This window comes from Mustela erminea, chromosome 10 (assembly GCF_009829155.1).
Source record: "Mustela erminea isolate mMusErm1 chromosome 10, mMusErm1.Pri, whole genome shotgun sequence".
Classification (NCBI taxonomy): domain Eukaryota; kingdom Metazoa; phylum Chordata; class Mammalia; order Carnivora; family Mustelidae; genus Mustela; species Mustela erminea.
Window position 1 is genome coordinate 76029447 of NC_045623.1, and position 13261 is coordinate 76042707.

The following is a 13261-nucleotide window of genomic DNA, read 5'->3' on the forward strand; positions in this document are numbered from 1 at the left end:
TTTACCGGGAAGGCCTTCCCGGCTTTCGTGAGGCAAAGGCCCTGGGGATGCAAGGTGGGTGGTATCTGGGAGGGCTGTCTCCCCTCCCCCCGCCCCTCCCCTTGGCGCGGCCGCCTACCGTCCTCATCTGTGCGCACTAGCACCGGGCTGCTCTCCGGGCCGGGGCCCACGTCTGTGTGCGCCCGCACCCACACCCGGTACTCCGTCCACTTCTCCAGGCCCACCAGGTCCCAGCTGGAGTGCTCGCGACTGATGCTGTCCACCACATGCCGCCCTCGGTCCTCGCCGTCCACTGCCTCGTAGGCCACTGAGTACTGGGTGATGACGCCGTTGCGGCTGGCAGCCGGTGGCGGGACCCAACTTACCCGGACTGTGGTGGAGCCCGTGCTCACACAGGTCACCTTCTGGGGAGGGGCAGAGGGGGCTGGGGAAGACAAATGGGGGGAAGCAGGCAGATGGAGGGTGGGGGTCGCAGGCACGGTGACTGGTCACAGAGGATGGGACACTCACCCAGGCAGGCTACTCCCTGAATGCAGAATGGCTATCCCAGGGCCCCTCCTAGGCAGACTGCCACCGCTGCTGCCAGACAGCCCAGCTCGCTCTGGACCACAGGCTACACACACACACACACACAGTGTCTCCCACACATACATATGGTGTCTTTCACACATATGGGGCTCTAACAGCACCTCACACACACACAAGGTCTCTCCCACACGTACGCTGTCTCGCATAAAACACACACCCTGCCAAATACACATAGGCGTGGGCCATGACTCCTGCTGCTGTGCCCGTGGCCCCTGGCAGGACTAGCAGCCCCAGTGACTCTTCTGGCACAAGGTCGTCGTGACCTGGGCCTACTTGGACAGCGTGCCTGTGCCTGAGCCACAAGCAGCCACAGAGACTAGAGGCCAGATAGGAAAGAGGCCAATGGCCCAGGCTAATCTGGAGAAAACGCACCCTGTGTAGGTGCTCTCACTCACCGTTAGGAGGCAGGTCTATGCACCCCCCGCCCCCCATTTCCCAGGTCTTATCCACATGGAGGAGCCTGGTGCTATTATGTGGCTTCCTCTGCCCCCACCCTCTGCCCCGGGCACTTCAGCAGTCTCCCTCCCCTCGTCCCCAGGGCTTTCCCTGCTCCTGCACTGCTGTGGCCACGCTCTAGGTATTGCCGTAACTCAGAATGGCCCTACTCCCCAAACTGTGGCCTCCAACATGCCCTTGCAGACCCTCACCTTGTCCCAGTGTGGCTGCTCAAGGTCCCAGAACTGTGCTGGCTCTTCACCCCAACCCTGGACCACGGGCCATGGACCTGCCATCCTTACTGCCCTTGGTATTGGGCTTTGACCCTGAGGTCCTGCACCTCAACACTCCACATACCCCCAACTCCTTCACCTACTTCTCCCACCTCCTGTCCAGCCTGTGCCAAACCTTGGACCCAATCCTCGGCCCTCTTGAAGCTGGCCCTGGGGCAGGTAGAAAAATGGTGCCTGCCCTGGAAGGCTGGGATCCTATGAGCACGTCCCCAGTGCTCACCTGGGCCTTGCCTGCAGTCTGCGGCCTCTGTTCTCTGCCCAGCTCCCTCCGCTGCTGTACACAGAACGCTTTCAACCTCCTCCACGCTCTGCTAACCTCCAGCTCTCAGCACACAACCGTCTCCCACTTTGCAGAGAAATCCGAAGCCTCCCACCGGCAGCTCCCTTCATCTTTACCAAACCCACCAAACAAATGCAGTCTCGCCGAGCCACCCCTGCTTCCCAGGAGGAGGGAGGCGTGCCCTGCCTGTCTTAGGCGGCACTCTTCCCTCCACGCTCCTTCCCCTTCCCCCAAGTCCCGAGTCTCCAAAATTCTCTTTCCCAAATTTCTCTTTCTCTTTCTCCCCAAAATTCTCTTTCCCAAATTTTCGACTTCTCTGTATGGAGTCATTCCTAGTAACACTTAATGCTCAAATTTTCCTACTTTAAAAGATAGATGTGAGGCACCTGGGTGGCTCAGTAGGTTAAAGCCTCTGCCTTCGGCTCAGGTCAGGATCCCAGGGTCCTGGGATCGAGTCCCGCATCGGGCTCTCTGCTCAGCAGGGGGCCTGCTTCCTCCTCTCTCTCTGCCTGTCTCTCTGCCTACTTGTGATCTCTGTCTGTCAAATAAATAAATAAAATCTTTAAAAATAAATAAATAAATGACAGATCCCATGCTCGGGCCTACAGCACCCCTCCTCCAGCTGCAGTGGTCCCTCCCTCCAGCTGTCCTCACAACCCTCGCCCCAGCCCCAGGACCCTTTTCCTCCAGGTACCCAATGCAGTGGTCAGTCGCTCCTGTGTTCCTCTGGACTTGAGGGCTCAGCAGCAGCACCTGGAATGCTCCTTTGAACCCTCTTCTTCCAATCTCTGAGACACTTTCCTCTTCGGGATTTCCTGCTGTCTCTGGTCATCCCCCTCAGGTCCCCCACCTCTAGCCCAGCATTGCCACTCGCATGGCGTAAGGCCTCCCTGGCAGGGGTGCCTGGTTCGGTCCCACTTCCTACCCTCTTCCCAGGTCTATACACCAGAAGCACAGAATTCGCCTGACGTGCCCCTTGCCCTGAGCATCCCAAAGCCAGTCCATCACCTAGTCCTGGGCAGCTGGCACCCCCAGATGGCTCTCTAACCCACCACCACCACCACCACTGTGTCTGAGTTGCTATCTTTTGCTTAGATGGCCGTACGGTCTCCTACACAGTATCTGGTACGCTGCTGGGCTGTTCCTGGGCATTCTTGGTCAGCAGCCGGCCAGCTGCTTCTGCCACGCTGGCCCCCTGCTCGCCCCTGACCTCAGCTAAGTGCCTTCCCCTTTTAGGGCCTTTGTACCTGCTGACCTCCTGCCTGGGGCCCATGTCACTCGGCCCCCTCAGACCAGATGAAGCTCCCATCCCGTCACCGCTCCACTGTCTGTCTCCTCCACAGCACTTCACACGAATGTAATTAAAAGCTCATTTGGGTAATTGCAGGTCTAACACCTATATGCCCCACCAGACGAGCATCCCTGCAGGCAGAGGCCATGTCCGGGTCATGCTGTCATGCCGCGCTGTGCAAGGGCCCCCGCAGGTGCTGGTAGGATGAATCCGTCCACACAAGATCACACGTGGCCTCCCGACATCACTGGCACATTCACAGTGCCATGTCACCTGAGCCGCCTCACAGACATTGCTGTGTTGAAGCCTGTCACATGTGCTACCTGTCTCAGTGCCCTGGTCCTATCCAGCCACACATCTGTGGCCCCCACTGTGAAGACATGGAGCCTCATGGCCATTCAGTCACTGGGGCACACCAGACACGTGCTCCTACAGGTACAGCACAGCCACGTGGTCAGACGGGGCCCCACACGGCCTCACAGCATTCGTCTCAGGTACAAAGGACCACGGTCAACATGGTCAGAGCCGCAAGGCTGTCACGCAAACGGTCTCACAGACTGTCTCCCGCACGGAAGGCCGTGTGGTCCCAAGGCAGGCACGTAGACATTCTCAGTCACACAGGCTCATTCTCACAGACATGTCCCTACGTGCGGCTGGCTCAGCGTAAGATGACGAGCTCACATGCTCCTCTCATGGTGGTCATGAGGCAGGGAATGCAGGTGATAAGGGAGATGAGATGTGGGGATATGGAGAGGGAGGACAACCGCCAAAGCGGGGACATGTCCGAGACGCAGCCGGCGTGGCCGTCCTACCACTGCGAATGGCCCAGTCAGCTAGTGTGACCAGCGCAGATGGGGGGGTGGCGGGAGGTGGATGAGTCACAGACACAGAACTTACCTGGCTGGCGGGGTAGGGGCCGGGGGTGGGGAGGGGCAGAAGTCGGGTGGGGAGCAGCGCGGGCAGCAGCTGCCTGGATGCAGACTGGCGGGAACTTACCTGTCCCTCTCTCAGGGTCCAGACCCAGAGCCCAGACCGGAGTCTGGTCCGGGGCCCAGCAGACCAGACCACCCCCCTGGTCAAGGGGGAAGCCTGTGTGTGTCTGTGTCCCAGCCCAGCTGTAGCAGGCAGTGGCCTCTGGAGACACTTACTGGACTGTGCTGTGCGGGCCTCAATGGTGGGGGTGAAGACGCCCACCCCCATCTCGGAACGGGCAGCCAGCTGGAAGTGGTACAGTGTGTCAGGCTTCAGGTCCTCTAGAGTGTAGGAGGAGGTGGGGTCGAAGGTCACCTTGTGCTGGAAGAGCAGGGAGCACTCACTGACCGCTCGGACCCCAAAGGTCCCTCAGATGCTGTTACCCAGCACGGGCTGTAGCTGACCCCTCTGGACCCACTGTGGCTCCAGGTCACAAGGCCATCTGGACCACACAGGGGACTTGGCGCAGCCCATGCCACAGATACCTTGCCGACTACACGGCCACAAACGCCTGATACAAGGGCCTCTGGTGGGGAATTTGAGGGCCCTGCCATTGCCACGTAAGCCACAGGCCCCAAGAGACCCAAGGACAGACCTGGGGACCCTGCCCCCAGCACAGGCGTGACAAAGACTGTGGATCATATGGGCCACGTGAGCCCCAGGGCCCCAGGGAGGAGGCAGGGGTCCTGTGTCCGTACAACTGGAGAATCCAGAAAGCCGGTGTGCGTGAGCCCCCCATGGACACAGCAGCCCTCCTCCCCTCTCTTGTCCCCACCCAGCACTCACCTGCTGGCCTTCATCGTCTGCTGCCCAGTACACCAGCTCATACTTGACGATCCGCTCCTGCGGGGGCAGCAGCCATGACAGCTGGATCCTGGTGTCCGATTCTGCCTCTGCCTGGAAGTCCGCCGGTTGGGCAGGCACTGCAACACCCCCATGCCATGCGCTGTGAGCCTCACCTGTTCCCCTCAATGGCAGGGGTGCCCAGAGAAAGGAGGCAGGGGAAGACGCCCCTGGACCCCTGTACTGCATCCCCAGCGACCACTCACATGTGGAACGCAGGCCCCCAGACCCCTGGCTGGAGAGCAGGGGCCCCTGCCACAGACTTGATCTCCCCGGCCCCCGCTGCTGATGCCCAGCTGGTGTGCTGCCCACACCTACCTCCCTGCTGTGTCTTGACCTGGATGGTGGGGCTGGGGGGGCCGTCGCCCACAGCAGTGAAGGCCAGCACGCGCAGGCTGTAGGTGATACCAGGCAGCAGGCTGCCCACGGTGGTGAGGAGCCCCGCATCTGTGTTGTGCTTGTGCCAGGCGCTCAGCGGGCGGCGGGAGTCGGGGGTGTAGTAGACGCGGTAGCCCCGCACCAGGCCGTTGGGCTCCTCGGGAGGCTCCCACTGTACCAGCATGGTGCTGGCGCTCAGCATGCGGGCCTGCACTCGGCGTGGGGGGCTGGAGGGCGCCTGCTCCCCCGTGCGGGCCCGCACCGCCTCGCTGGGCGGTCCCCGGCCAATGCTGTTCACTGCCAGCACGCGGAAGGCGTACTCCGAGAAGGGGCTGAGGCCACCGATGCTGTAGCGGGTGGTGGCCACGCCGTCCACCTCCTGGAAGGGCCCCTCTGTGCCTGCCGCGCGGTATTGGATGCCATAGTAGGACACAGGCTCTGAGTTCCCAGAGTCCCAGGTCAGGGTGACACTGGTGGCGGTGGTCTCTGTCACCACAAGGTCAATCGGAGGTTTCGGCAGAGCTAGGAACAAAGTAGGAGGCTCAGAGCTGCCTGAGGTCATGACCCCAGAAACCAACCCTGCCTTTGGTATTATCCAGAGTGTGGTCAACCCCTGTAGTCCACCTTGAAGAATGGCCTGGAAAGCTCAAGGTGACCTCTAGGGGCCCCACCTAGCGGAGAAGGGTGACACTTGCCAGTGCGCCCAGGGGCCTTCGGTCATCTAGTGTCTGCCCACACTGTTTCCAGAACTCACTGGACTCCCTCCACCCCCAACAACAGACCCAGAGGTGGTGCGGCCTGACCGCGTCTCGCGCAGGTGGGAGGCACACAGGCTGGAAGGCGCAGGTCTGCCTCTGGGGGTAGCCTACGCTCACCTGTGGCCACTCACCTGTAACTGGAGCTGGTGCCTGTGAGAGAGGTGCCCAAAAGAACAGCCTGGATTTTAGAAAGAGTGATGAGGCTGCTGACCCTACACCCCTATGAGTTGGCTCAGATGGAACATGGAGCAGTCCTAGATCTACAGCCAACCACTCAACAAATAATTACCAAGTGCCTACTGGGTGCTGGGCACTGTGCTGGGGCTGAGGACACAGGGTCACACAGCTGGGTCACAGCCCTGCTCTCGTGGAGTTTACGTTCTAGGGCAAGTGGAAAGCGCCGAGTCCATAATCATGACTCTGGGACATGAAAGGCCAGCGGAGAGAGGGTGCTGAGCCAGAGGAAACCCATGAAGGCCTCACAGAGCCGAGACCTGGGCAGGAAGAGGACCAGCATGGAGAGGGTGCGCGGAACTAAGCCGAGCCAGGCGGAACTAAGCCGAGCCAGGTGAGTGAGGATTCCGGTTTTAACCCTAAAAGCAATGCGAAGTCACTGGAGGGCCGTTTCTTTCAGAGTGGTGAGATCCTGCTTTTTATCTTCAAGAGACCATTCTAGCTGTAGAACAGAGGATGGCTCTGAGGGGGTAGTGGAAGCAGTGAGTCTGGAGGGGTGTGCGTGCCCGTCCCAGGGCTCAGGCAGAGAGCCCATGTCTCCTTGGCCACTCTTTTACCGCATCCTTGTCAGGGGGCTGGTGAGCCTGAGGGTGTGGCGTGTGGTGGCTAGGGGGCCGCGCTGCGGCCTCAGACCCCAAGGGTCCAAGTCCCTGCTCTGTCATTCACTCCCACATGACCCTGTGCCTCAGTTTCCTCATCTGTACAAGGGGAACAAGAATGCCTACCTCCCAGGGTAACACAGAATGAACAGGGTGATCTGTGCTTGCCACCACAGTAACTGCCCCCAGGACCTCAGTACCTGTTGGCTATTATTACGAACACCAAAAATCAGAGAAACCCCTCTCTCTGCCACTGAGGGCTGGTGGGATTCCAGGGGGTACCCAGGAGAGGACAGTGACCCCTCGACCCCAAGCATCCCCACAACGGCCATATGCCCCTGCCGCGGCTGCTGGGACCGACCTCCTGTTGCCCTCTGCGATGGGGCAGGCCCCAGGCCCCAGCCGGTTCACATGTGGTACTCACCTTTCACGGTAACCTGGGCCGTGGCCTCGATCATGCCCAGCGAGGAGATGGCCACACAGGTGTAGTTGGCAGAGCGCACGACGTTGCTCAGCTCCAGCACGTTGCGGCCCACCGGCATCTCATCCTCCTTGGTGAGCTCCTCGGCCCCCATCATCCACTTCACGTAGGGCATGGGCGCGCCCACCGCGACACAGGTCAGGTTCACGCTGCCACCCGGCATCACCTCCTGGCTGCTGGGAGGGATGGAGAAACGAGGAGCCACACGGCGCACTGCGGGAGGAGGGAGAGAGGCACTCACCGGCCAGGCAAGATACTCAAGAGGATGCAAGGGCAGGGGCCCCTCATCCAGGAAGCCCCCCTCGTCAGAGCCAGACCCACCTCAGAGGCAGGTGGGGCAGAGTCCCTGGGCCCCGGCTTACACCCTCCCATTCCACTTTGGGCTAGGAGTAGCCCCCACGCTCAGAGACTGGAACACGAGAGATTCCATAAACAAGCTCCCGTTTTACAGCCTAGGAAACTGAGGTCCAGCAAAGTCCTGCTGTCTGCCCAGGGTCACACAGGGACTCTGTGCAAGGTTCAGGTCTCAGGTCTACATTGAGGGCTCATCAGGGCCACATTCCAGGTCATCTTCCAGTGTTGCCCCCCACCCGCCATGGGTCTCCTGAAGGGCTAACTGGGGCACCAGTGAGAGAAGTCCAGGCACTGGAGGGTGGAGGACCTCAGAGTGTACCTGGGGCAGGGCAGAGGGGCTGGCCGGGAGAGGCGTGGCCACCTTCTCTGGAGTCACTGCCTCCACGACCAAGCCACAACCAGAGGGAAGAGATGATCTCAGCCATGCTCAAGGCACAGGCTGGGAATCCAAGGGAAAGGGCCGCCTCCTGGAAGGGGCTGGGCAGGGCAAGGGACCAGGGCGGGCCAGGGATGTGGTCCGCGGGCAGGATGGGCATGACGATGGCAGTAACATGATGAGGGCGCCGAACAGATGGCTTTCTGTGCCAATGAACGAAGGTCTCAAGGGGGAGGCTGGCTGTACCTGGCCAGGACCTCCGGCCTTGGACTTCCCAGGCCAGAAGCCGTGCTGAGCTTCCTAGGCCAGCGTGCAGCCTGGAACCCCTCAAAGTTGCAAGCTTGACACAAACATTTGGAACATGCAGAGGGAGGGCAGTCAGGTGCAACCTAGCAGTGGGCAGGCATGCTGGGCGTGCTGACGGGTCATGCAGCTGGGGGACCGTGGCCGAGGTGTGTCCTCCACAGGCACCCCTACAGACACGGCAGTGGGAGGCAGGCAGTGAGGCTACGCAACCGAAAGGCACTGCTGAGAGTGCGTGTAGGTCTCCGAGGACCCACGCTGGGGAGCCTGGCATGCAGAGGACCGGTGCCGTCACAACAGGGGCACTTCCACTGTAGGTTCCAGACTCTGCTGCTCGGACAGCCTCAGCCCACCAAAGTAGAGCCGGAAGTAACTCCAGAAGCCACCCGGTCCAACCTCTGACCTCCCTGCACGGGGGGGGGGGTGGGGGGGGGGTGGGGGGGGGGGTGGTGTCAGGCTGTGGCCCAGAGACTAGACATCCAGGTCCTGTTAACCCAAGGTATCTTTCAAACCCACTAACTTCTCTTCAGACCCAGAGGCTACTGCTCCCACCAGTGCCTCTTCCACCTCCCTCTTCCGTGGCACTGCTGTATTCACTGCTTTCTTCCAGGACCGGTCCTCCACTAACAGCTAGCTCCAGTCTGTTCACATCAGCTGTCTGTTAAAAACCCTTGCCTGATCCCCTCAGTGAGTCCACAGGCTGCACGACTGGACCCCCCACTTGGCTCCCACCTCAACTGGGTCCCACACTGCCTCAGTCCGAGGCCTCTGGACAGAACCACCAAGCAAGCCATCTGTTCCTGGCATCATGGGCCGAGTTCCCTCTGTGACCACTGGGGTCCCAGTGTGTCTCATGGACACCTGGTGTTCTACCTTGTAGAACTGGCCTCCTCATTTTCTTTAGGGGAACCTCTCCCCGCCATTCTTGCTTTGTGGGGCATGTGACCCAGATCCGGCTAGCAAGATACAGCCTTTGGACTTTGGCAAAAACCACGAGAACAACTTTCTGTCTATACCACAGCAGCCAACCTTAGAGCCTTAGAGGAACTGAGAGCCACCTTTCATAACACAAGGGAGAACACGCTTGAGAACAAAGACGTCAATTGTGGAGAGCAGAGCTAAGAGACAAACCCAAAAGCCTGATCAAACTGTTTAAATATCTGGATCCAGCCCTGCCTGATGCCAAATCTACTTCTACAGATTTTAGTTTGGTAAGACAAGAATCTGCTTGTTTTGCTTAAGCTGATTAAGTCAGTTTCTGTCACTCGGCCCAATGCTGGGAGTCCCGGAACAATGACAGCATGTCATCCGTAGAGACATCTGCATGGCAGACAACAGGTAGATATACTGGGCATGGCTGGCAGGAGGGACCCACGACAAAGAGCACCCTTTGAGCATCCCTCAGATGGCACAAGAGTGAGACCAGGAGGCATGGACACTAACATCACTCAGCCTCGTGCTGGGTGCCATCCTCGAGCTCTGGAGCTGGGCGTGGGCTGGCGGGTCATGGGAGGAGAAGCCCAGGCAGGCAAGTCTGTCTGCTGACCAGGCCCAGGCCTGCCAATGAAGGGAGGGGTCCAGCATAGCCCTGGCTGGAGCACAAAGGCACAGGGGCACAGCCTTAACTGATCAGGTCTTTAATCTCAGCCAGGGGTGGCCTGTGAGCTCTTCGTTCATGGGCATCAGAACAGGCTCAGCGAAGGGAAACCACTCCTGAGCTCCTACCATGTGAGGAAGGTTTCCTTGCTATAGATCCCATCACCTCCAGACTATAGGCAGGGAACAGACTTTTAAAGACTGATACTTTTAAGTAACGTGCCTGAGTTCATGTATTATCAGGAGGGCGTCAGTGGGATGAAAAGCTCACACCTTTTTGAGGCCTGGCTGATGGGATGGAAAAAAGACACACAGGAGGCTCTATGGAGAAGCTCCTGGGCTTCTGGGTAGCCAAGGCTGGCAGAAGATATTCTCCAGCAGGCAGAAGGATGGGGCTTAGAGAGCCTGTGCCAGGAAAGGTCATGGCTGCAAGTTTGACCCTGGTCAGTGGCAGAATCTTGGGGCCTGATTAGTACCTGGACAGAAAAACAAAGAGCCCCAGGGAAAGGAAGTAGGTTCTTGGCCAATAAACCTCAGGTCCCAAGCTAAGCAGTGTAGAAAGCTGATAGGACCGTACCCCCAGTGGTCCCGGGAGGGTAAAGTTTTCTGTTCCACGGCCTGGAAACGGAGGCCTTTCAGAACAAACGCTGGGAATAGCTTTGTTTTTAGTTTTACGTTTCCTCTCCTACACGCAGGTGGAAGAGAGAACCCCGGGAGCGAAGGATGAGTTTGAGCAGTCAGAAGCCACCCTTAGGGGCCTCCAGCCTGGAGACTGCTGGGGACGGCACCCCAGACGCATTTGCTAGAACACTAGGCTCCAGGCACAGGCGAGGCATTCTGGAGTGAGATCTCCTACAGCTCAGGCTCACACTCCCTGCAGTGTGAGTGAGGTTAGAGTAGGTCTACAGAGGGAGGGTGGGGGCAGGAGATCCTGAGTGCCGGTGGGGCCCTGCATCCCAGACCTGCCTGGACAGCCACCCCCATCCCAACAGCCAGGTGTGGCTGCCACCTCCCCACAGCAGCCCCACCGCCACCCCTCCCGCTGTCCCAGACACCAGGCCTCTGAAAGGGGCAGAACTTGCCCTGGACCTGGTCTATTGCCAGAAGCAACAGCAGGGAAGAAAGATCCAGGGCCAGGGAAAAACACACTTAAGGTCTCATCTTGGGCTTCAGCAATGCTGGTCTACTACCGTTCTCCGTGTATCCTCGGTGCTGACGTTTTATAGACAATTTCTAAAACAGGGCTCTGCCATTTCTGGATTATATTTCAGCTGTAACTTTTAAGTCTAATTATTTGCGCTGACAAGCCCGTATAATAGGGCGGTGTGGCGCCGGGAGGCATCAGCATTCAGTGGAGTGACAGCCTAATCGCAGGGGGAGGGAGGCCCAGCAATCTGCATTCGCTCGCAGGAATTTCTCTGATGAAAATAACACAACATTAAGGAGGGGATGAGGGGCAGGATCCACTGTATCAAGATAAAATAACTCTTTAATAAATAACCTTGTGGCTGCTGCAGAGCAGTAATTAAATGCCGGCGCACTCGGCACACAGTTTTAAGTAAAGCTGGAAAAATGTAAGATGTAATTATCAGCGCCAAACAAATTACCAGCCCGGCAAATCCCCCTGGAATATTTAGAAACTCATTTCTGCCTTCCCGTTAAATATTTGTGTACGTGCTTTATTTTTGGTGGGACCAAAGAGGGGGAGAAGAGGAAGGGACCAGGGATCAGGGTGGTGGGGGAAGGGGGGCAGGGGGAGGTGGCTGAGGGCTGCTGATGACTGCTTTCTGAGCACCCCAGCAGATCCGCCTGGTCAGCGAAATGGTATAACCGAAATGCCCCAGAGCACAGGAGTGCGTATGGATGGATGCTCAGGGCTGATACCCGAGCTAAGGCCACAGCCCTCCCCCCGACTGGCTCCCTTCCCCCTTCTGGAGGAAACCCAAGCCACGGAGATATGATGCAGAGAGGAGCAGGTGGCGAAGTCTGCTCCCTGGGGCTCAGCCTAAAGTCCAGTGGACAGGTGCGAAGTCTGCTCCCTGGGGCTCAGCCTAAAGTCCAGTGGACAGGTGCGTCTCTTCTGACCACTTGGACCACGTGATACAGGAATGACCGCTGGCCCCGGCTGCCAAGACTAGGGGTTGCAGTCTGGCTCTGAGGGTGGGGCTGAGAACTGAGCTAGAGCAGGGTCTCTGGGGGCCCTTCCCAGCTGGGACATCCTCTGGGCTCCCATGTTGGGCCCAAGTTGCAATCAACCGTCCAGTCTGGTATGAGCTCCCTGAATGTGATGCTCAGCACCCAGCACAGGCCTGAGGAAACAAGAACTGGCTGTGGTGGGGGGCGCAGGTGGGCAGATCTTTGCTTGGCTCCGCTTAGGGAGGTAACAGACAAGAATGTAGATTTCCTCCATGCCTAAGGTAATGCCACCCAGTTGCGCCATGGACACCAAGCTTCACGAGGCAGACTGGGGCTGGCCACCCCATTGAGCTTGGTGGGGACCTCAAGGTCAGGGCAGACCTGTGGGACTCTTGTCCTATGCTGCAGGACCTTGAGGTATGAGCTCAATCTAGATTAGGCTTTTCCCTTAGTCTTCTCAGCAGCTGCAGGTGAGCTCAGGCAAAGGCGGAGTTTAGGGGACCAGGTTGTGGAGGAAGGCCCCACAGGCACGTGTGACGCACTACCGCTCTCAAGGTTGAGCCTCACCGGGAACAGACTGCTGGCCCAGCCCAGGCGTAACGGCGGAGTACCATGTCATGTCATGCACCATGCCCGCCTGACCGCGCCGGCAGGGGAGCCCAGCTAAGGGGACATGCAGACACGTGGCACATCAGGGACCCAAGCAGCAGAGGCATGCAGGGCAGGGGGCCTGCCCACCCACCCCTAGTCCTGCAGGCCTGCCGGCCCAAACAACGCAGAGCAGAGCCTGACTGGCGGGCAGGCCTGGCTGGAGCGAGCCCGAGGGAGCTGACCGAGCCCGCCGGTCCCTACTGACAGGAGCATCCCATCGATGGGCGGACTGTAGATGGATAAGAAGTGAAAAGGACCAACCTTCTCGCTGATCTGAGAGATGAGAGTTTGGGTTGATGGCAGAGTGCGATGAGGATGAGGAGGGAATAAAAAAAAGACAAGGAGAAACACAGAGAGAGTAAAAACAGGCCAACCTTCATCTGCCCACACAGCACGGACACGAGACAAGACTCTTGTGCCCCACGCACACGCACGTGCACGCGGACCACGCAGCTCACGAAAGACTCAGGACTCATGGAGGACACGGTGGACTGGGCTGGGTCCCACTGGCAGGTGCCAGGATGCCAAGGGCGGGACAGGGAGGGCTGGAAAGGGAGCACAGGTGGGCCCCCATGCCTCACACACACCCCACGGCTTGACAGACCCAGTGAGCTGGGCTGTAGGGTCGGGGCCCCTGCAGCCCGCAAACCCACCAAGGCACACGGGCGGCTAGATTCCCACCACCTTGAGGAA

The 13261-nt window shown here is 59.1% G+C and overlaps 1 protein-coding gene across 7 annotated transcripts in view; it reads right to left on the reverse strand.

The window, feature by feature from the left end:
- PTPRF (protein tyrosine phosphatase receptor type F) overlaps positions 1-13261 on the reverse strand; it is an 86462-nt gene that overhangs the window by 24507 nt on the left and 48694 nt on the right. For 4 of the 7 annotated variants that reach the window (XM_032303624.1, XM_032303627.1, XM_032303625.1 and 1 more), the window contains exons 8-12: positions 7096-7365; positions 5021-5602; positions 4646-4782; positions 4036-4180; positions 119-424 (exon numbers count right to left, since the gene is read on the reverse strand). In XM_032303624.1, the coding sequence (XP_032159515.1) occupies positions 119-424; positions 4036-4180; positions 4646-4782; positions 5021-5602; positions 7096-7365 (1440 nt within the window). The remainder of the gene's footprint in view (positions 1-118; positions 425-4035; positions 4181-4645; positions 4783-5020; positions 5603-7095; positions 7366-13261) is intronic. The other 3 variants (XM_032303629.1, XM_032303628.1, XM_032303630.1) reach the window with 1 other exon arrangement.